At 36.9% G+C, this 22,990-nt stretch overlaps 1 protein-coding gene across 1 annotated transcript in view; it reads right to left on the minus strand.

The window, feature by feature from the left end:
- Window positions 1–2,052: 2,052 nt before the first annotated feature.
- The window catches only part of FCHO2 (FCH and mu domain containing endocytic adaptor 2), a 110,203-nt gene continuing 89,265 nt past the window's right edge, over window positions 2,053–22,990 (minus strand). The window contains exons 20-26 of the mRNA XM_077759845.1: window positions 20,584–20,695; window positions 17,110–17,265; window positions 16,620–16,752; window positions 7,000–7,199; window positions 6,228–6,292; window positions 2,668–2,832; window positions 2,053–2,349 (exon numbers count right to left, since the gene is read on the minus strand). Of these exons, the coding sequence (XP_077615971.1) occupies window positions 2,327–2,349; window positions 2,668–2,832; window positions 6,228–6,292; window positions 7,000–7,199; window positions 16,620–16,752; window positions 17,110–17,265; window positions 20,584–20,695 (854 nt within the window). The 3' untranslated portion in view covers window positions 2,053–2,326. The remainder of the gene's footprint in view (window positions 2,350–2,667; window positions 2,833–6,227; window positions 6,293–6,999; window positions 7,200–16,619; window positions 16,753–17,109; window positions 17,266–20,583; window positions 20,696–22,990) is intronic.

Here is a 22,990-nt window from a genome sequence, read left to right on the forward strand (position 1 = left end):
AAAATCAAAAATATTTACAAAATTGTGTAAGATAGATTTGCATTGTTCTAATTACAACTCAAAGTAGTAAATAACATTTCTTAAAAACTTACATTTGTTAGAGTTCTGTGTTTACAAATTCTTGGTTAATGAGGCAGCTACAAAGTTTATCACTATACATAAGCAAGAACCAGCTTGCTAAATAGATTTCGCATTGAAAATCTACTGGTCTTTGTACACCATTAGTGGATTTTTAAATGAAAAAAAAAAATCAATATAAACTCATATGGCTTCAAAATTGTAACCTGCGCCGAATACAAATATAGGTATCAACACTTGGCATGAAGACTGTGGTAATTAGAAAGTGCAGAAGTTTAACCATTTTAGTAATCTGTACATTTTTAAGGTAATACTTGATTAAAAATGAACCTTATGAGTATAACAGTGTCTGAAGTCCAATAATAAAGTATTAACTGCCCACAGAAAGCCGTACGATTGCAAAGCAGTTACATTTAAGATTCCAGTAAGGGACTATAATTGGCATTTTAAAGAAGACAATATAAGAGTTAGAAATTCCCATTTTGCTATTTAGTGAAGATCAACATTTCAGCAAATTGTCTTAATGTTCTGCTTTAGTCAAATCTAAATGTCGAATTGGGCTACCACTGAATATACTGAGAAAGCACATCCTGTGTTCCATGTATTGCTAATCAGTAGATTTTCTGCTGTATTTAGTAGAACAAGATGTTACATAAATGTCTAGTAGTAGGGATTTTAATGTTCTGTAAAGCTTAAGAGAATAATTAGTGGTTTTATATATTATCATATATAACACAATTTATCACTTCTACGTAAAAGGCAGGACACTGGTATTTATCCTTTATAAATAAAATTCCCATTTGTAAATTATGAAACTGTCCAAACATTTTAAGCCCTTTGATTAATCAGGATTCGCTATAGAGTTAGGTGTTTTACTATTTAATGTTAGTAGTTCAAGAAATGCTTAACCCAATCCATCACCTCAAATCCTCTCCCAATTTCTAGCAGTTGGCAATCAATAATATATAAATTGGTAATTGTTCCAATTGTTGAAATGAAAACAGAAGGCAGTACTCCAATGCCAAAACTAATCTTCTCTAAAATGTGTTCCTCGTTAAATAAAAAAGTTCATGCTCCCAACACATTCAGTAAATGTATATAAACTTCCAATGATAAACTGAAGGAAAGGAAGTGTCAAATTGAGAATAGTTACCAAGTTACCTTTAATTTTTCAGTATTTGTTTTATGATTTACACGGGTGGAATATCTGAAGGTAACTTTTCTTCCCCTGTAAACATTAGGTATTTTTGTCTTTGTAGTGGCTACAGTGTATCATTAAAGAAGTGAGTCGGGATTCTTAGGTACAAATTATCCTTTAGTTACTCTGAATTCCCTTCCCAATTGAGGTCAAAGGTATTTTCAAAATGGCAATGATCTTGTAAAAATGCTAGACCACTCTAACCCTGAATACAAAATGCAGACTGTGAGGGGGGAAAAAAAGTGAGGCACATTGATGAACACAAACTGGATAGGCACATTTCTGGCTTTTGTTACTGTTTTAAAAGGCACACATTATGCAATCCATATAAAAATAAATTAAATCTACAGCATTAATTCTTAAAAACAATCACAATTCTATAAAGTTAACTAACTGCAGAAGTAAATTTCTCTGCTGTCTTTTGCAAGCTTATTTTAAAACACATTGCACTTGAGAATTTAAAAAAAATCATATAAAACAACATTTACACTTTATTAACGTTTCTATGAGACTCAAATCACACATTTTTTGCATACACCTTGGACTCTGGTCTGATTACTTTATGGCACATAACTCAATTTGATTGAGTGTTCGGAATTAACATCATCCAAAACTTAGAATTCACGTTCTGTCTCCATTCAATATCAAGCTTAGGAAATTTCAAAGCAATCTTTGACTCTGAAGACTTATGGAAAACTGAATTATATTGTGCTTGCTCTCCTGAAATTTTAGGCCTGATAATACACTCTAACTCAACACAGACACTGAAGATAATGTGAAATTTCAGCCTAGGAAAACTTCATTTTACTGAGAATCTCAACAAATGTGCTTCTGGAATATTGCAGTTGATCATTAACAGCGTTGAAAATCATTTCAGTGCTATTGCTTTTGATGACTCACTTCAAAAGTGCAATTTAAAGTTTGTAATCAGTTGTCAAATGTGTGTAAGTTCAAAGGCCTAACACAAGCTAGCACAGTGTTGGAGAGAATAGACCATGCAGGACGGCAGGCTTGTGCTTTTCTCTCGAGCCAGCCAGTTTCCCAGGCACATCAGCAATCCGCCAAGTATCGTCCTGAAAAACACCAAGCAGACCTGTGCCATCACAGTTTCAAATGAACTCAGAGGAGGACATTTTCACTGTGGTTACAGACTCAGAACCCCAGTTCCCATCTGCTGTTTACGATATGTTAGAATCCGATCACAGGTGTCCATACTGACCACAGTTATTGTCTCTCAGGTGTGTCTCTACCTGGCCCTTTGTACCAAAGGTCAAAGAAGCAATTGTCCATGGCTAGATGATAAACTGCTTGACAGTTTATAAAACAGTTGCTTAGTAACTTACTGTTAGAATGTTTCCCATGTACATTAAAAACAAAATCTCCCAACTTACCAGTGGCAAACCGCTTCTTTACTAAGGAAAGCCTATAGCCAGTGCCTACAAGCTCAATATCTACTCCTGAGAGGGTACTTCCCTCGCTGAGGAATTGCACTGCAAGTGTTGTGGGTTTACTAGGTCCTTCTGAAAGATCAAATTTTGCTCTGAGGGACCCAGAACCTACAAGGAAAAGAATAAAGAACTTACCCAGGGCAACATAAAATTAACAGAAAAAACAAACGAGTAAGACAAACTAGGTCCTATGCCAAATGCATAAAATGTATACAGTAAACCAATCAATGTCCTGTGCCCAAATCAGAATTTATTCAATGAATCTGAATTAAGTCATCTTTTTTTAAAATTTATTTTTTTAATGTTTATTTTTGAGAGAGAGCACAAGTGGGAGAGAGACAGAGAGGGAAATAGAGATTTCAAAGTAGGCTCCAGGTTCTGAGCTCTGGGCACCGTGTAGGACTCCAACTCACATACTGTAAGATCATGACCTGAGCAGAAGTCAGACACTTAACTGAGCTACCCAGGCACGAAGGAATTAAGTCCTTGTAATCCTTCCTTCTCTCTGACTTAATAGTAGACACCCCTGTAGATTTGTATTTAGATTCAATATGATATAGACACATGTTGAAGTAAAAAAAAAAAAAAAAAGTCAATGAGGGCAGTTCAGAGGGAAGCACTTAGAGGAGTAGTGTGATTAGGAATAAAGTCCAAAGGAAATGATGACAAGCCAACCACCATATTACGGGGGTGGGAAAGGTAAAGAAAGAAAGACAGCGAAAATTAGGAAAGCTGTATCAACATTAATATTTTCTACTCCCCTTTGAAACACTTAACTGGCCTATGATTCCGAACACAGCTGACCTTTGAACAACATGGGTTTGAAATGCATGGGTTCACTTAAACATAGATTTTTTTCAGTCAGTATAGTACTAGAAGTCTAATTGTTTTTCCTTGCTGATTTTATTTCCTTTTATTCACCTTATTTTAACAGTACAGTATGGAACACAGTAAAACTTCTGGTTAACAGTAGACAATTAGTAATTAAGTTTGGGGGGGGCAATCAGAATTATACATGGATACTGCACAGGTCCACCCGGGTGAGTGGTGTGCAGGGGCTTGCCACTCCTAACTCCTGCGTTGTTCAGGGGTCAACTAGGTATTTCAGAGATGCCGCCTTTTAGTCTAACCATGTATTCTACATACCTCAGTCTAACAATATGCCAGAAACGGTAAACCCAATAATTATGAAGAATAGATAAATGCTATAAAAAAAGCTCTGAATTGCAGGCAGGGGTAACAACAGGTAAAGAGGGGAAAGAACACAGTGCCTTTAAGGGAACTACATGCATATCAGAAGACGTAGAGGATACGATAAAAGACTGGCAGAAAACCAGAGTGGTAGGAAGGAACAAGCTCCAAATATCTTTACATGCCACGATAAAAAATAATTACAGGAAGTCACTAAAGATAAAGAAGACCAGAACAATTCAGATTAGTATCTTAAAAGGGGAGACAGGGGAGACAGGTACAAGATACAAGGCAGGGAAACCAACTGAAGATCAATAAAATAGTGTAGGACTCTAGGTGACAGCTAAAGGGCATCTCAATTAGGCTAAGGGAAAGGAAAGAAGCAAGTGCATTCGAAAGACATTTCAGAGTTGGAATCCAGAGGGGAAAGGAGGAGGAATCTAGGAGTGTGCCTAGGCGTCTAAGTCAAGGAAAACAGATGGAACTGCTGGGTAGCAGGAGCAATATTCTAGGACACGCAGAAGTAGAACACCACAGAGGGCAACCTGGAGGAGGAAGACACCATAACCCTGATCCATCCTGCACTACTGTGCCTCAGGGCGGACATGAGCTGGGAAGATGAGCTGCTGCCCAATATTAACCACTGTCCAAGCCCCAGTCTTCCTTACATTTTTACAATTCTCTTGATAGGCAATTCAATTCTGTGCAAGTTAGACTACAGGTCAAGAGCAGCAACCTTGGCAATTCTTAAACCTGAGAATTACTTCCTGTCTCTCTTCTGGGCGTAAAGCCAGAACAAAAACTTCCTATTTTACAGTATTCTAATTTGCATGTATCTTTTTAAAGGCTAACCAAATCAGGTTATTGACAGTATTTTTCCATTTCCTCACACAGACACTCTGATTCCTGAACAGCAGAGGGAAAGTATTAAAATATCTGGTTAGAAAATTTGTGTCTTATTTTTGAGGAAACCATTTCCCTTCTTAGTGCTTACAATAGTATAGTTTCATCAAATAGAGGGAAAATACATATCCTTTCTTTCCTGCTACCTGGTCATAAGCCCTCAATTCAAACAGGATTTCTGGTTTACTTCCAGTTTTAACTAGGAATTTCAGTTTTGTCCCCCCAGAAGCAAAGGTGGTTCTCTAGTAAACGAGTGACTCAGCATGGCATGTATAAACAGCCACTACAGACACATTCGTGCTTTTTTTGTTAATATTTTATTTTTTTACTTTTGAGACCAAGAGAGCATGAGCTGGGAAGGGTCAGAGAGAGAGGGAGACACAGAATCCTTAGCAGGCTCCAGGCTCTGAGCTGTCAGCAAAGAGCCCGATGTGGGGCTTGAACTCACGAACTGTGAGGATCATGACCTGAGGTGAAGTTGGACACTTAACCATCTGAGCCACCCAGGCACCCCTTGTGTTCCTTGATACAGAAATACACGGGAAAAAAAACCACAGATATGATATATGTTTTGATCACATTATGATTAAAATGTTCAAAGAGAAAATTCTCAGCAAAACTTGAAAAGCTAAAAAAAGAAAAAGTCCCACTTATTAATAGGAAAAGTTATGGAAGGTTAATAGGCATTCAAAAGACAGCAGGAGAATTCTCCTCTAATTAAGAGAAAATGGGAATAAGTAATGTTAAAGACTTGACTGTCCTAGAAACTACATTCTGAACTGAGTTAAGGGAGACCTGACGGTGAGCAGTCGACAGAGATTTTTTTTCCTCTGCGTTGTGAGCACAGACAGATACAGGCTTGGTGGGAGTAAGCCATTAACTTGTTTCTCCTTAAAATAATTAGCAGAGAAGAAAAGGCTGTTGATGGCTAGTTTTACTAAGGAGAAATGACCAGGAAAAATTCTCTTGGAAGGTGGAGCAGGCAAACAAGGGGGCTTTTTAAAGCCTGGAAGTTTCTACATGATTTCTGGGAGGTCAGAAGGAGGACCCCAATAACAGAATGAGCTAAAAGGTGTATTAAATCAGTTTCTATCTGGACAGATAGTTCTACTTGAAAATACCTAAGAATTTTAATATTCTCATGTGAGCATATCCATTTACATAGTATTTGTAAAGTTAGAGCAAAACAAATTCTTTTTCTTACAGAGAAGGCATATTCCATCTAAAGGGGAAAAAGTGGATTCTGAATGTCAAATGGTCTGCTCTTATTTAAGGTATTAACTTCCACCTAGTGGTCAATTCTGGAACTGAACGCATGAAAATCCAGGAGAAAACTTTCCATAAAAATGACTCAAAAATCCATTTTCATGGACATTGTATTACAAACAAATAAGCATACACACACTTACCTCCATTTTCTGATTTTTCTGAAATACCAGACAGTTTCCAAAAGGCTTTCATTTGTTCTGCATTCCTAAAAGAACAAATAGCTTCAGATTAAGTGTCTAGTATACAGTAGTAAAAATAGATGGGAAGTCAATAAATGAATACATTTTAAATCACCAAGACAACTAAAGGGCTAAATTTACGTTCAGTAGTATCATCTGGTGGTAATGTGATTATGATGTAAGTAAATACAGTGCTGTATCTTTTCAATTAATGAAAATTTACTAAATTAAGTAATTCTTCTCAGAAAAAAGAACACTGAAAATATATGTGGTTCAGTACCTTCATTACTGAAGGACAAGAGACTTTTATTAAACAGTGGAGAATAGAGTGTTAGTCTATACTAATTCAGGGAACAAGAGAAGTAGTTAAGAGATGAGAATTCCTAAACTATTAAGGGTGTTCTTAAAGAAATGCTAGATGCTATATTTACCCCTGTAAAATGATAACTATTATTTTTTAGAAAAAGAAAGTTGACGGAGGCTAAGTGATTTACTTAAAGGTAAAGTTGTACTCAATCATTCAAGCCTGGGTGGTGAAAGTAAACCTACTTTTGCATTGAGGCTACTGTGATTTGAATAGTAAGATGAACAGCATCTTTTATATGCACAACTATATGCACAGTTTCTATGGTAAAATGCACAAAAACTTTTCAAGCTTGCAACTCGGAAAACAGGTCTGCAAGTTGGGGCTTGCAGCAGAAATTTAACAGGAATTTGGAAATCGCAAATTTACCATACTGCAGGGGGAAGGGACTGCATATTTGTGACTCCTCCATCCACTGGTACCACCACCTGTATGTTGGAAAGCACGCTTGGTGCCACCATAGCTTCCGGGTTGTACTTATAATCCACTCTGAGATCTGTGGTGCCAGCACTGCATTTCCAGTATGTTGCAAGATTTAGAGGAGTGGACTGAATACCATTTGATGATACCTTTAAAGAGAAAAAAACAAAGTTTGGTTTTTGCCCAAAAAGGTTTATAAACAAGTCATGCTAATGACATGGATATCTGAACACAGATCTCAGAATAAAAAATAATGATGGAAATATTGCTAAGCAGAATAAAGCAGGTTTATCGCAAAGGAGTAAGAGCCACTCTCAAAGTGTCGATCTAGGAGTACCTACATCAAAATGTCTATGAGAACTGTGCAAAATACACACATTCCTGTAGATCCAAATGCAGAAGATCTGACTCAACTGCTTAGGTGTTAGGTCTGGAAAGAATATGTCATCAGGTGATTCTTATTTATGCATGTTAACTTTTGAATACCTTTCAATATCCAACAGAGAATTCAATTCTAAGCTTATGAATTAAAAGAATTTAAATTAAAAAAAAAAAAAAAAAGATAAGTCACCAGGCAATACTCCAAGTCTGGAATTAGAATACTTCCATACTTTAACTGCTTAACTTTAATCATATGACCCATAGTAAATGGTGCAATTCCTCCCCATTCTTTAGCTCCTTGCTCAAGTAACTCCTTTTTAATGAGACCTACCCTGATCACCCTGTTGAAATGTACACTAATCATTTCCAATTTTCCTTATTCTGAACACTGGCCCTTTTTTGAGATACCAAAACCTACGCTATTATCTACTTGTTACACATACTGTCTCTCATGCTACTCCTGGCAATTAGCAAGCACTGAGTAACAAATATTTACTGAATTAAGAATAATGAATACCTGGAACAAATTCTAAGCCTACTTAAGTGGCAGCACTTTCTATTCCTCATTTATTTCCCAGAAACATAAGCCATTTTAATACAATTACTCTATTAACATTTCAGACCATACGTTAAAGTATATGAAGAAGAAAATCTATCCCTTGACATTCTTACTCCCCACTATGAACACTGTAGGCAAGCTTTGTAGGCATGCGTGCATAGAGCTCATTATCTCTAATGGCTGTAGTAATTCATTTAGTCAATGTCTTCTGTAGATGTGCGCTTACATGGTTTCCATATAGTGCTGCAGTGAAAATCTTTTGCACCTTTTTTCCTCCCACTTGTGTGATTTTGGTGATAGTGAAAAGTTTGACCACTCAGTTTAATCCAGTCACTACTCAAGAATCTAATAGAATTGCTTTCTAAGAAGTTTAATTTGTATGCCTACTAACAAGTGCTCACAACTCTCTTAATACAGCAATCTTTCCCATTTTCATTAATCTAATGGATTAAAACTGCTATCTCATTGTCATCTTATTCTACACTGCTCTGATTACTACAGACCTGGAACATCTTTCATAAGTTACCTATCTACTGAGTTAACCATCTTTTACTTATTTATAAGAGCTCTTTAGAGTAAGCCTTTTGGTCTATTTTATTATACTCTGAATACTTTTCCCTCATATTAGATACTGATTCTGTTTAAGACTTTGTTTTAACAAAGTTTATACACATTTATTTATGGTCAAATATCTCTCTCATCCCATAGCTTCTGGGTTCTGTATTATACTTAGAAAGATTTAGACACTTGATCAAAATATGTAAAAAAAATATATATTAAAAATATACCTATATACACACACACTTGCACATATATCCAAAGATATATATTCATCCGTGACTTTAGTATCTTTATGGTTTCCTCTATTACTGTTAGTAGATGTTTGATACATGCAGATTTTATTTTGGTTAAAGGCATGAATTAGGAATTCAGTGAATTTTTTTTCCCAACTCTCTAGCCTGCTGCCACAGTACCATTTACTGAAAAAGTAATCATTTCTCCATTGCCTCGAAATGCAAATTTGTCATATTTGCACTTCACACTTATTCTTAGACGTATTTCTGGATATAATGTTCCTGTGATCTGGCCATCTAGTCTGCCAGTTCCTAACTACTTCAAATACTGTGACCTTAAAGTTATCCCATTAAAACTAAAACATTATTCCACATTACCATTTGAAGCATTTTTATTCCAAGCTTTATTCTTCCAGAGAACTTCAAAATGACTGTAAAGTTTCCTACTGGATTTCTGATCAGGATTGTGTTAAATTTCTAAGTTAATTTAGAAATGCCTAAGCTTTGTACAACATGACTCATGATCTGAATAAAATATACCTTTATAGCTATATTCAACTCAGTGGAAATAGTCTCAGGTTTCTTTCTAATTAGTTTTTATTGTGTGTTCACTGTGATTACAGGAAAGGACAGTTTAACATGTTTTAAAAAAATTCTATGGTATGATTGATCTGAGTTTCAGGTGGACAACATAAAGATTCAATATTTGTATATGTTGCAAAATAATCATAACTACTTTTTCTTGTGATGAGGACTGAGATCTACGCGGAAATATGCAATATGGTTTTACTAACCTTAGTCATGTTGCTGTATCTTCCATCCCCATGACTTATTACTGGAAGTTTTTACTTTTGAATCCCTTTACCCACTTTGTCTGCGACAAACCCCGAAACCCTATATCTAGAAACCAACAATGTGTTCTCTGTTATTTATGAGCTTGGCATTTTGTTTTTTAGATTCCACACAGAAGTGGAACTATACAGTATTTGTCTTTCACGGTCTGACTTAGTTCACTTAGCATAATGCCCTCACAGTCCACCCATGATGTTGCAAATGGCAAGATTTCATTCTTGTGACTGGATAATATTCCACTGTATGTACACTGTATCTTATTTACGCATTCATCTACTGATAGACACTTGGGTTGTTTGCATGTCTAGGCTACTGTAAAAAAAAAAATGCTACAGTAAACATGGAAGTGAAAATAAATTTGTGAATTAGTGTTTTTGTTTTCTTTAGACGGATATCCAGAGTGGAACTGCTAAATAATAGGGTTTTTTTTTTTTTTTTTGAGGACCCTCCACACTGTTTTCTATAGTGGTTCCACCCATTTATGTTCCCACCAACAGTGCACACACAAAAAATCCTTCTCCACATCCTCTCCAAAACTTGCTAATTCTCATCTTTTTTATAATAGCCATTCTAACATGTGCGGTGACGTCTCATTGTGGTTTTGATTTGCATTTCTTGATGAGTGATGTTGATCATCTTTTCATGTACCTGCTAGCCATCTGTAAGTCGTCTTTGGAAAAATGTCTATTAATATCCTCTATCCATTTTTAAGTCTGGTTGTTTGCTATTGAGTGTAGGAGTTCTTTATATATTTTGGATATTAAACCCTATCAGGTTGATGAATCACAAATATTTTCTCCCATTAAGTAGAGGTTGCCATTTCTTCATCATTTCCTTTACTGTGCAGAAGCTTACTAATTTGAAGTAGTCCCACTTGTTTATTTTTGCTTTTGTTGCCTTTGCTTTTGGAGTTTGATCCAAAAAATTGTCAAGGCCAAAGTCAAGGAGCTTAGCCACCTTTTTATTCTTGTAGGAGTTTTATGGTCTGTCTTCAATCCAAGTGCATTTTATTTTTTAATATGGTGTAACAGACCGGGGTCCAGTTTCATTTTTTACCATTGTAACTGTCCAATTTTCTGACACGTTTATTGCACACTGTCCTTTCCCCATTGTATATTCTTGGCTCCTGTGTTACAAATTAATTTAACATACAGGCATCGATTTATTTCTGTATTGTCTATTCTTTTAATCTAGATGTTTGTTTTTATGGCCATGTCATACTACTGGGATTCCTATAGCTTTGTAATACAATTTGAAATCGGGGAGTGTGATGCCTTTAGCTTTGCTCTTAAAATTTCTTGGGGCACCTGGGTGGTCCAAGGGTTAAGCATCAGACTCTTGATTTTAGCTTACGTTGTGCTCTCACAGTAGTGAGATCAAGCCCTGTATCAGGCTCTGTGCTGGGCAGGGAGCCTGCTTGAGATGATCTCTCTCCCCCTGCCCCTCCCCTGCTGGACTCAGGTGCACACTATGTNAGGGTCTTTAGTGGTTCCACACAAATTTTAGTACTGACTGTTCTATTTCTGTGAAAAATGGCATTGGAATCTCAGGGACTGCATTAAGTCTCTAGATTGCTTTGGGTATTACGGACAACATTAATTCTTCCAATCCATGAGCATGGAAGATCTTTCCATTATTTGTGTCTTCGTAAATTTATTTCATCAATGTCTCACAGTTTTCAGTGTAAAGGTCCGTCACCTCCTTGGTATAATTTATTACTCAGCATTTTTTTTTTTTGATGCAATTGTAAAAGAGACTGCTTTTCTTAGTTTTTTTTTTCTGATAGTTCATTATTGCTGTCCAATAATGCAAAAAGATTTCTGCATATACGTTTTTTATCCTGCAACTCTACTGAGTTTATCAGTTCTCAGAGTTTTTTTGGTGGAGTCTTCAGAGTTTTCTACATAGCAAATCATCTGGAGTGATAACTTTACTACTTTTCCAATTTGGAAGCCTTTTATTTTTTTCTTGCCTAACTGCTATGGCTAGAACTTAAAATACTATGTAGAATTAAATTGGGGACAAGAGGCATCCTTCTCTTGTTCCTGAGCTTAGAGGAAAAGCTGTCAGCTTTTCTCCACTGAGTTTGATGTTAACATAGGGGTTCATGGAGGTATGTTTCCTCTACATTGTTTGTTTGGAGGTCTTATAAATGGATGTTGAATTTTGTTAGATGGTTTTTCTGCTTCTACTGATGATCATATGATTTTTACACTTCATTTTGTTAATATGGTGGACCATGTTGGTTGATTTGTGGTAGGTGAACCATCCTCCTTGCATCTCTAGAATAAATCCCACTTGACTGTGATGTACAATCCTTAATTAAGACCCTGCTTAGTTTGGTTTGCTGACGGCTATAGAGTTTTGCATCTATGTTTGTAGTGTCCTTGTCTGGCTTAGTTATCAGTGCTGGACTCCATACTGGCCTCATAAAATGGAACTGCTGCCTCATCTTTGGAAAAGTTTGAGAAAGACTGGTATTAATTCTTCTCTGAATGTTTGGTAGAATTCACCAGTGAGCCCGTGTATTCCTAGACCTTTATTACTGGTCCAGGTAATAGACCAGACTGATAACTGGTCTATTCAGATTTTCTACTTTATCAGGATTCAGTCTTAGAAGGCTGTCTGTTTCTAAAAATTTATTTCTTCTAGGCTGTTCAACCTGTTGGCATAAAATTATTCATAGTGGTCTCTCATGATTCCTTGTATTTCAATCGTAAAAGTTGTAAGGTCTCCTCTTTTGTTTCTGGTACTTTACTTGAGCCCTGTTTTCTTGGTGAGTCTGATTAAAAGTTTATCAATTTTGTTTATCTTTTCAAAGAACCAGCTTAGTTTTTTTCTCTTGTATTTTTAATCTGCATTTCATTTCTGCTCTTTGTTACTTCCCCATTCCAGTAACTTTGGGCTTGATTCTTCATTTTCTAGTACTCTGAGGTGTAAAGGTAGTTTGAGATTTTTGTTTCCTGGGTAGGTGTTTATTGACAGGAACACTTTCCTTAGCACTGCTTTTGCTGAATCCACAGCATAAATTTTGGTGTACTGTATTTCCACTTTCATGGGTCTTAAGATAATTTTTCATTTCTCTTTTGATTTGTTCATTGACCCAATGGTTCAGTAGCATACTGTTTAATCTCAAAAATTCATGAATTTTCAGTCTTCTTCCTATAATTGATTTCCAGCTTTATATCATTTTGGTCAGAAAAGACATCTGATAGAATTTCAATCTTTTCAAATTTATTAAGACTTGTTTTGTAGCCTAACCTATGATCTATCCTAGAGAATATCCCATTTCACTTGAAAAGAAAGCATATACCACTTTTGAATGGAATGTTCTATATATATCTATTAAGTCCATCTGGCTTAACATGTCATTTAAGACCAATGTTTTCTTATTGATGTCTAGATGACCCCCTTTCATATTGTTCCTAATGTCTCCCTTTAAGGTCTGTTAATATATACTTGATATATTTAGGTGTTCCACTGTTGGGTGCATAATTATTTACAAATATGACAGATCTTGGTGGAGTGACACTTTTTATCACTATAATGCCCTTCTTTGTCTCCTAATTCCTCTCATTTTAAAGTCTATTTTGTCTATTAACCTACTCCAGCTTTTGATTTCTATTTGCAAGGAGTATCTTTTCATTCCTTCACTTTAACTGTGTCCTCATATCTGAAGTAAGTCTCTTATGGTTTTACTTTTAACCCACTCAGCCATTCTCTTTTGATTGGATAATTTAGTCTATTTATGGTTAATTATGAATAGGTATGTACTTATTGGCATCTTCTTCACTGTTTTCTGACTGGTTCACCTGGTTTTTTTCTTCACCTGTGCTCTTCTTTTGTGGTTGGATGACTTTACTCACTGATACACTTAAATTCCTTTCTCATTTTTTATGTATCTACTATGTTTTTATTTTATAGTTACCATGGCACTTACATATAAAACCTGTATTAATAAGTATCCGTTTTAAGTTGAGAACTAAAAATTGAACATATTCTAAAGCTCTACATCATTTTTAGTCTCCCTCCACTGTATATCTTATGTTTTTGATGTTACATTAAAACCATCTTTTTTACTGTTTATTTTTGAGAGAGACTGCTAGTGGGGAACAGAAAGAAAGAGAAAGGGAGATCCAGAATCTGAAGCAGGCTTTAGTCTCCAAACTTTCAGCACAGCACCTGACATGGGGCTTGAAACCATGAATTGGAGATTATGACCTGAGCCAAACTCAGATGCTCAACGAACTGAGCCACCCAGGTGCCCCTGAGATCACATTTTATATCTTTTTACCTAGTGTATCCCTTAACTGATTATTGTATAGTTTACTACTCTTGTAACCTTCACGCTATCTTTTATAAGTAATTAATCCACTATACCTTTACCATCCGTTTACCCTTACCAGTGAGATTTATACTGTTTTTTAAATTATTAATTAGTGCTCTTTACAGCTTAAAAAAAAAAATCCCTTTAACATTTCGTGTGAGGCTTGTTTAGTTGTAATGAACTTGTTTAGCTTTTGCTTAACCAGGAAACTCTTGGTCTCTCCTGCAATTCTAAATGAAACTTCCCAGGGTAGAGTATTCCTGGTTGGAGACTGTTTTCTTTGAGTACCTTGAATGTATCCTGGTCTCCCTTTTCTGGCCTACAAGGTTTGTGCCCAAAAATCCTCATTAGGATCATCTGATATGGAACTGCCTGGGCTTCTTGGATCCGGATTTCCGTTTCCTTCTCCACGTTAGGGAAATTTTCAGCTATTATTCCTTCAAGCTGTCAGTCCTTTTCTCTATCTGTTCCTTCTGGAACACCTATGATGCAAAAGTCAGTCTGCTTGAGGTTGCCCCTTTAAGTCCCTTGAGCTATCCTCACTTTTTTACCATTCTTTTTGCAGCTCTGATTGGGTGAGTTACACTGTTTTATCATGAGGTTCACCAATCCCTTTTTCTGCTTCATCTAGTCTGCTGTTGAAAACCTCTAGTTTTAATTCAGGTATTGTATTCTTTGGCACTGTGAGTTATATTTGATACTTATTTCTATTTTCTATTTCTTTGTTAAAGTTCTCACTGTGTTCATCCATTGTTATCCCAAGTTCAAGGAGCATCTTTAGGACCATTACTTTGAACACTCTATCAGGTAAATTACTTATCTCCACTTCATTAAGGCTTTTTTGTGAGCTTTATCTTGTTCTTTGATTAGGAACATATTCTTTTATTTCTTTATTTTGTTTAACCCTGTTTGCTCCTATGTATTAGATGAAACAGCCACCTTTCCCAGTCTTGAAGAAATGCACATGAACTTTATCATCTGACTGCAATTGCCTTAGCTGGTACTTGTCTCTTGAAACGTGGTTACTATCAAAGAAGCCTATTTTTTAATAGTTCCCAGTTGTTTAGGGTGTGCCAAGACCTGTCTGTATTGCCAAGGAGGTAATCTCAGCACCTAGATTGAGACTGACTAGAAGCCAAACCATCAGAGAGCAGCTTTTAAAGAAAGCAAATATAATTAGCCTTGTAAGACCACAAGCATAAGCCCTGCTAGCCACCAAACCAAGTAATCTAGAGGTGTCCACTAGGCAACAGTTAAAAATATTAGGGCTCCAGACAAGTGAATAAGCTCCCTTCTGAGAGAGATCACAAGCAGCAGAAAAACAGAAGGAGAGCACATAAATGACCTCACTCAGCCTATGTTCCCTGGATCATAAAAATGGCACCCATTAAAAAAAAAACTGGAGTAAATGTGTACATTAATAAATATATATTAAAAACCTGGTGTGTATGTATGTGTGTGTGTGTGTGTGTATATACACATATATGGCACCTGGCAGCTTTGGACACTAAAGTGCTGCCTACTAGCTCTTCTATCCCTGGAGAGTATCCCAGTAGGCCTCTGGCTCACACTTTATGATAAAGCCAATGACTCTCTTTCTCATATAATACGGCCACTTTTGATTGGCTGCTTCTGCATTTGGCCCTAGGTAGAGCTAGTTTGTGGGGGAGTCCTCTAGAAGCTGTTTTTCAGATCACTATAGCCCTTGGGTATTATGGGCATGAGCTCTGGTGCTTCTCAAAGCCAGAAGTTTTCGGGGATCTTCTCTCGGGTGCAAGTCTTTAAAGCTGTGATGCCAGATAAGGAATATGAACCTTTCACTTGGGAAGAAGCTCCAGGTTTGTGAGTTCCCTTCTGGCTGTGAGTCATAGTGCTGGAGGCAGAGTTGGTGGAGAGAATGGGTGTCACCCCTCCTGCATCCTTCCATGTGACCCTCTCCTTGTTTGCTAATGTGAAGGAGCTGTTCAGGTGCTTTTCAGGTCTTTTTCAGAGGAAACTGTTCCAGAGAAGCTGTAGCTCTGGTGTGTCCATAGGAGGAGGAGAGTTCCAGACCTTCCTATGTTGCCATCTTCTAGCACCTTTCCAAGTCTGTTAGTTTTTTTTAATTGTCAAAAATTTTCTGCATTAGCATTCCTAACTGGATGTTTAGAAAGCTACTAATTTTTGCATTAATTTTTAAATTCACGTCTTTACTAAATTCCTCTACAGCAAAGAGTTTTTCAGTTGCTTCTCTTAAGCTTTCCAGGAATATTACATCACCTGTAAGTAACAGTAATTTGGGTTCCTCCTTCCAGTATGTATTACTGATTACTTTGTCTTACATAACTACATTAACACATCCAGAAAAATCTTAAAACAGTTAACGAGAATAACAGGTATCTTTACCATTCCAGGCTTAAACTGCTTTCTGTGTTTCATTATTAAGACTGATATTGCTGGTCTTCTCAGGTTAAGGACATATTCATGTAAATTTACTCAATATTTGAATCAGGAATAGACCATCAGTTTCCTTTCGCTTAACAGATGTTCTTATTTTGAAATACCCCTGAATTCCTGGAATAAAACTCATTTGGCTAAGACATATTACTCATTTAATCTAGGAGAGTCTATTTGTTAATATTTTAATTTTTGATTTTTACAAGGATAGGACACTCACCTGATACTTTAATACATCTACATTATAATAAGAAGCAGCTGGATTTTGCTCTGATAGCTTCTTGAGGTAGACAGTAACAGCTTGCATGTTCATCCAAAAATCTTTCGTATTAGAATCACACTGTGATGGATCACTGTATGCATAAGAAATAGGTTTGTTATTTTACTTAACTTAGCTTCCTCCTTTCCCTCTGTGTTGTCATTTAGTGATCTGGGTAAGGCTAGGAGAAATAAGTAGAAATAAACCAGAAGGTGGGATTAGGGAAAACTAAAGTTAGGGTGATAAAGAATGGGATACAGCAGAAATTTGCTTGAAAAATGAGATCATGGACAGAAGAAAAGGATTTAACAACTACCCCCCCACCAAAAGCATGGACACCAGAAGGCTGTTTAATCATAATAAATAATCTTTGTATTGTCCTCCAACTGAACTACTGCTTCAATGAAGAAGGAAAAATTTAACTTCCCCTTCAAGACAAAAGTACACAAACCTGAATACAAGTTGCGCATTTGGAAGAATTTGCTCTAGTCTGCTGATATGTTTCACCCTGAAACACAGTACAGCTGGAGAGGGATTGCTAGTGAAGACTTTAATAATTCCGCTCGGAAATGATATTGTCATGTCACCAGTGATCTTCACAATACACCTGAAATTAAGGATTTGGAAAAGTTTAAGTAGTTTAAAAAAAGGGCCCTTTAATAATTAAACTCCAGGGGTGCCTGAGTGGCTTAGTTGGTTAAGCATCTGACTTTCGCTTAGGTCATGATCTCGCGGTTCGTGGGTTCGAGCCCCGGGTCGGGCTCTGTGCTGACTGCCAGTTCAGAGCCTGGAGCCTGTTTCGGTCTGTGACTCCCTCTCTCTCTGACCCTCCCCTGCTCACGCTGTCTCTCTCTCTCTCCTAGAAATAAATAAAAAAAAAAAAATTAAAAAAAATAATTAAACTCCAAACACAAATGGAAGTGTAAAGATCACATTTCTGCACTTGTTTCCCAGAAACCATCCGCTGGCTGTCCTGTAAGGAGACTGCTTCCCTGGTAACACCATCCTCAGCTAGAGCTAATTTTCACTGAAAATCCCACTAACAGGGCCTGACAGTGGCACTCAGAGATGTCCTCCCTGCTCCTCACTGCCTCTTCCATGTCTATATTCCTAATTCCTTCCTAAAATCCTCCAGCCTCCTATGTAACTCATTATACTACTTCCTACTCCAACCCTTTCAGGTTGCCTTCAACATTTTCTTTCATTTTTCTGAAAATGTTAGCTCTTTGCCTGCTGTCTGTCTCTCTGTACCATTACTCCTATCACAAGCCTCAGTGACTTCAATTTCCACACAGATAATACTCTTAATATTCTGGGCACCTCGTTCTCAGCCCCTTATCTCCAACGATTCTGTCTCCCAGCCTACTTCAGCTACCAAGCAATGGTCGTCAAAGCCTCCACAATCCATTGCTCCTACTACCTTCTCACTTCACTCATTCCTTCAGGTCCTCCTTTCCTCCTAGGATTTCCTGGTCCATCATGCAATTCTACCTCTTCTCATACCTGCCATCTCCTCCAATCTGAAATATTCCTTTCCCCTACTCGCAGTCTCTGACTTTAAATTTTACTGAGGAAATAAAATCAGGCAAGAACTTACTTACAGCCTTATATCCATACCTTTCCTCCTGTTTCAAGAGATGATCAGTCTATGCAAGTAAGGCCAATCTCATTGCTTCTGCACTGAAGCTCATCTCCTGTTACATACCAGAGACTTATCTCATGCAACTGTTCCCTCTTTCCTGAAATTTCCTACCCAATTTTTTCTAAAAATACTGGATCTTTCCCATTAGCATATAGACATGCTGAAGTGTATATCTTTAAAAAACTCAGACTAAAATTATAAAAACTTCTACTGACTCTATCATTTCTCTCCTGCTACCAGTCCACCTCTCTGCTTTCACTTAGTACAAAACATCCTAGAATTTTTCTACATAAATACAGTTGTATCTGCATCATCTCCTACTCTTTTTTGTTTTCATGTTTTATATTTGAGAGAGTACACGAGCAGGGGAGGGACAGAGGTAAGAAGACAGAATCTGAAGCAGGCTCCAAACGGTCACAGCACACAGCCCAATGAGGGGGCTCGAACTCAAGAGTAGTGAGATCATGACCTGAGCCAAAGTCAGATGCTTAACTGACTAAGCCACCCCCTCATCTCGCACTCTTGAAAGCATGGTAGGAGGGAGTTCATTTCTTCCACTTGACAAATTGCTTTTGTGGAGGTCACCAATGACCTCTATAATGTCAAAATTCAATTTTTCCTGACCTGTCATCAGCCTCAGATATACCTTTCACACCATCCTTCAGAAAAAGGTTTTATTCACCTAGTTTTTGGTACACTGCTCTACTGGTTCTCTCCTCACCTCTTGTTTTGTTGTTGTTGTTGTTGTTGTTGTTGTTTTCTTTTTTAGAGAGAGAAGGTGCAAGTCAGCAAGAGGGAGAGAAAGAAGTGGGGCTTGAGTTCACCTGAAATAGGGCTCAAGTTCACCCAATGTGGGACTTGAACTCACAAATTGACATCATGACCTGAGCCGAAGTCAAATGCTTAACGAGTGAACCACCCAGGCACCCTGTATTCAGTTGTTTCGATAAGTACTTCAATCTTAATCTACTCCCTTGGCAAATCTTGACAACTCTGTTTTCAAAATCCGTATCTCATTATTACTCATGATTTCCTCAGCTAATAACCTTATTTAACCACCATCATCTATCACCTGAACTGCTGCAGTTAACCTTCTCTCTCTGCTTGTACTCTGGCTCATTCTAGTTCATTCTCCATATGGCAGCCAGAGTACTCCTTCAAAAATGTAAGTAACTTCATCATTTCTCTGCTCAAAGACCTTCTCACTGGCTTCCCATCTTGCTCAGAATAAACTCCAAACTCCTTACCATTGTCTCTAATTCCCAACCTGATCTGGCCCCTCAAAGGACTGCTCCTTGACTACTCCCCTCTTTGCTAACTCCAACTTAGTGACATAGTTATCTTTCTTCTGAATTTGTCAAGCATGCTTCTAACTCAGTCTTTTACACTCACTGGATCAGACATTTGCATGGTTTGATCCTCAATGTCTTTGAAACATCTACTTAAATTTAAAATCAAAAAGGCTTTCTCAGGGCACCTGTGTGGCTCAGTCAGAGCACCTGACTTGAGCTCTGGTCACAATTTCTCAGTTCATGAATTCAAGCTCACATCAGGCTCATTACTGTCAGTGCAGAGCCTGCTTCAGATCCTCTGTACCCCTCTCTGTCCCTCCCCTGCTCATCTTTTCTCTCAAAAATATTTTTTTTTCTAAAAGGAAGGCTTTCTCTGATCATCTTTAAAAAAAATGTAGTTGGGTTCCTGGGTGGCTCATTCCCTTAAGCTTCTAACTCTTGATTTTGACTCAGGACATGATCTCACAGTTTGTGGGTTCAAGTCCTGCCTGCAGCTCTGCACTCCATATTTATATAAATAAACTGGGGGGGGGGGGGGAAGAACCCCACCAAAACATTTTCTTAAAAGGAGGTTAAACCAATTTTACAAGAGTCTCCTAAATGAAACATATATTTTAGGTCTCTCATGCAAACATTACAGACTTTCTGCAAAGATACACATTAAGCCAAATTTCAGAGTTCTGTCCCCCTTCTAAGTAAGCTGCCATCATCCTGCTCTTAAAGCTATGTCAAAGAGAGGATGGGTCATAAAGCCAGTGCAAGAACAAAAATAAACTGGGGGGAAAGCCATCACTACTGCTGATTACAGTGATTTTTTTTTTTTGAAAGACCGTCGCTAAATGAATATATTTGAAAGCAAAAAAAAAGGGGGGGGCAAGTAAATAAACAGAAAACTTTGACCTATATAGAATCAAAATGTTAACTCTGAAAATTTATCACCAAGCCCCCTCCCCGCCAAACACACACAAACACACATCTTTTAAAAACTAACTTGGTAGGGTCTGCTCCTTTAAAGTAGGCATTAACAGATTCTGTAAGGGCAACTGCCACAGGTAAGGTGTCCTGATTTCCAAGGCTGACAGGGCTGGGACCCCGTGACACACCTAGAATACATATGCAATTTATTTGTTAAATCCTACAGAAAGACCTTTAAAAAATACCAAGACAGGTAAAGTCACAAGGTTAGCTTGTCACAAATGACTCTATTACTGGTTCCACTGATGGCCCATGTACAAATCTGGAAGTTAAGAAATACATCATAAAACAAATTGAAACGTAATACAAAAAACAAAAAATCAGGAAACTATGTTACACTGACTTTTCTTCTAAATGAAATGACACTGAACGCTTGGGTTAAGGAATCTCAGAAGGAAAAAGCCCTTCACCTGAAAAACAAAACTACTAAAATAGGTCTTCACAACCATCAGATACTAAATTGTTTCAAGTTCTATCACTCACATACTTCAAGGGCATTAAACTGGATTTTTATATTTCAGCTATTTCCACCCATCAGCTATTTCTAACTGAATAGTATGTTTCATACGCTGCTCGCTATAATTCTTTTACCTGTTTGTCTAATGCTTGCATTCCCATATTCCCTTATCTTGATAAATAGAATACTGTTATTTTTATAGCATTCCTGATACAAAGTTCACTTAGATAACACATGTATAGAGTTAAATAATATAAAGGTCAGTTTTTTTTAAAGCTTAATAAAATGTAAACAAATTTAATCCACGCATGTATTCAGGGTTTTTTTTAACCTAAGCAAAATTTTGGGTTTATTTCATAATAGAAAAATCCCTCAAAATAGTTCACTGCCTTTCTTGACAAATGTACTCTTCCCATTTACACCTTACCACAATTGCTACGGACTGGAAAATGGAGCAGTTTATTTAATACACAATCAATGATGCAATTTATGCCAATAATACAGTGATTCAGTTTTTCTCATAAAAATGAATAACCTAGGTCAATGTAGATCTCTGAAATGTTAAAGTGTGGTTTTGTTCTATAAATGTTACACAATATTTATAGCCACCAGATAGTGCTACTTCAGGTAAGATTACCTATAGTGAAAGGCTGAGCTACTTGTGAAACTCCTAAGACACTAATTCTAGTTGGCTCTGCCTCACATGTAAGCCTGAGAGTCTACAAACAGTGCAAAGGAGCTTTTGTGAGCTGTAGAGGCCAGGATAATTTTGTGGTATTTAGTATTTTGAAGGAATTCTGACTTAGAAGGTTCCTCACAGTTAGAAAAATAGGAATTAAAAGTACATGGAAATCATAACTTCTTCTAGGGCCAAAGGAAAAAGTAACTGCCCCCACTGACTGCAAAAAAAACCCTTAAAATTTCACACAAAAATTTAAAACTCAATAAATACAGTAATTCACAAATCACAACAGCTACTATTTACTCACTATAACATATGTCTAGCACTGAGCTAAGGAGGCATGAAAAACATGCCTTTCGGAGCCACAAGCAGTTTCGCAAATGGGAACATAGTGGGTAAGGGGTGGCTGGAAAGGAAAGGACATGAAAATGTGTCTACAGAAATGTTTAAGGCCCAGATCACAGCACAGAAGACTTTTAATTTTATCCTTGTGGCATTAAAAACTACTAAAACTGTTCAAGAGAAACACAGTTAACAGTTTTCATTTCATGGGATCACTGTGATCACAGTGGATCCTAGAATGAAGAGAAAAATGTCTGCTGTCAGGGATTCAAATCTGAATCAGGAGAGAGATGGTGAAGTGAAAGGGGCTGACCAAGAGATAGAATATTCACATATGTACGTAAGAAACTGTTAAGGGAAACAAGCAGATTAAGTATAGAGTAACTGAATAGAAATATGCAAACATGTCTGCACACTGGGAAAATTTCCCTATATACGTGCATTAGTACAGTGAATTTTTAAAAAATTCATTGTTCAAACCTAGAGAGTCCCTAGAAAATCACAAAAATGTATTTTTTCAGGGGAAGATGAAAGCTATAATACTTTTTTTAGAGAAAATTATATTCTCAATTATGAAATTTTGCCTCTTCAACCACCTACGACAAATGGATATTTACACACAGCTAATGGGTAACATTAATGTCTGCTTCTACTGTGACATTAAAAATCAAAAGCCTACATGTTATGGTTTTCAATTATCCAATTTGGGCATATAAAATGAGAATTCTTGAAATAATCCACATAAATTCTTTAGCCTATTATTGAAATATTGGCAAGAAGAAAAAAAAGTAATGAATAGTCGGGGGAAAACCCTCAAAATCCACTTAATGTTGTGGCATATGTCCTTGAGTATTTTCTATTCGTGTTTTCAAGATTATATTGCACATACACAGCTCAAAAAAATGATACAGGAAATACGCAATCAAATCCTTAAGATAGTAT

Source organism: Crocuta crocuta, unplaced genomic scaffold (assembly GCF_008692635.1).
Source record: "Crocuta crocuta isolate KB4526 unplaced genomic scaffold, BGI_CrCroc_1.0 scaffold162, whole genome shotgun sequence".
In the NCBI taxonomy this organism is placed as follows: Eukaryota; Metazoa; Chordata; class Mammalia; order Carnivora; family Hyaenidae; genus Crocuta; species Crocuta crocuta.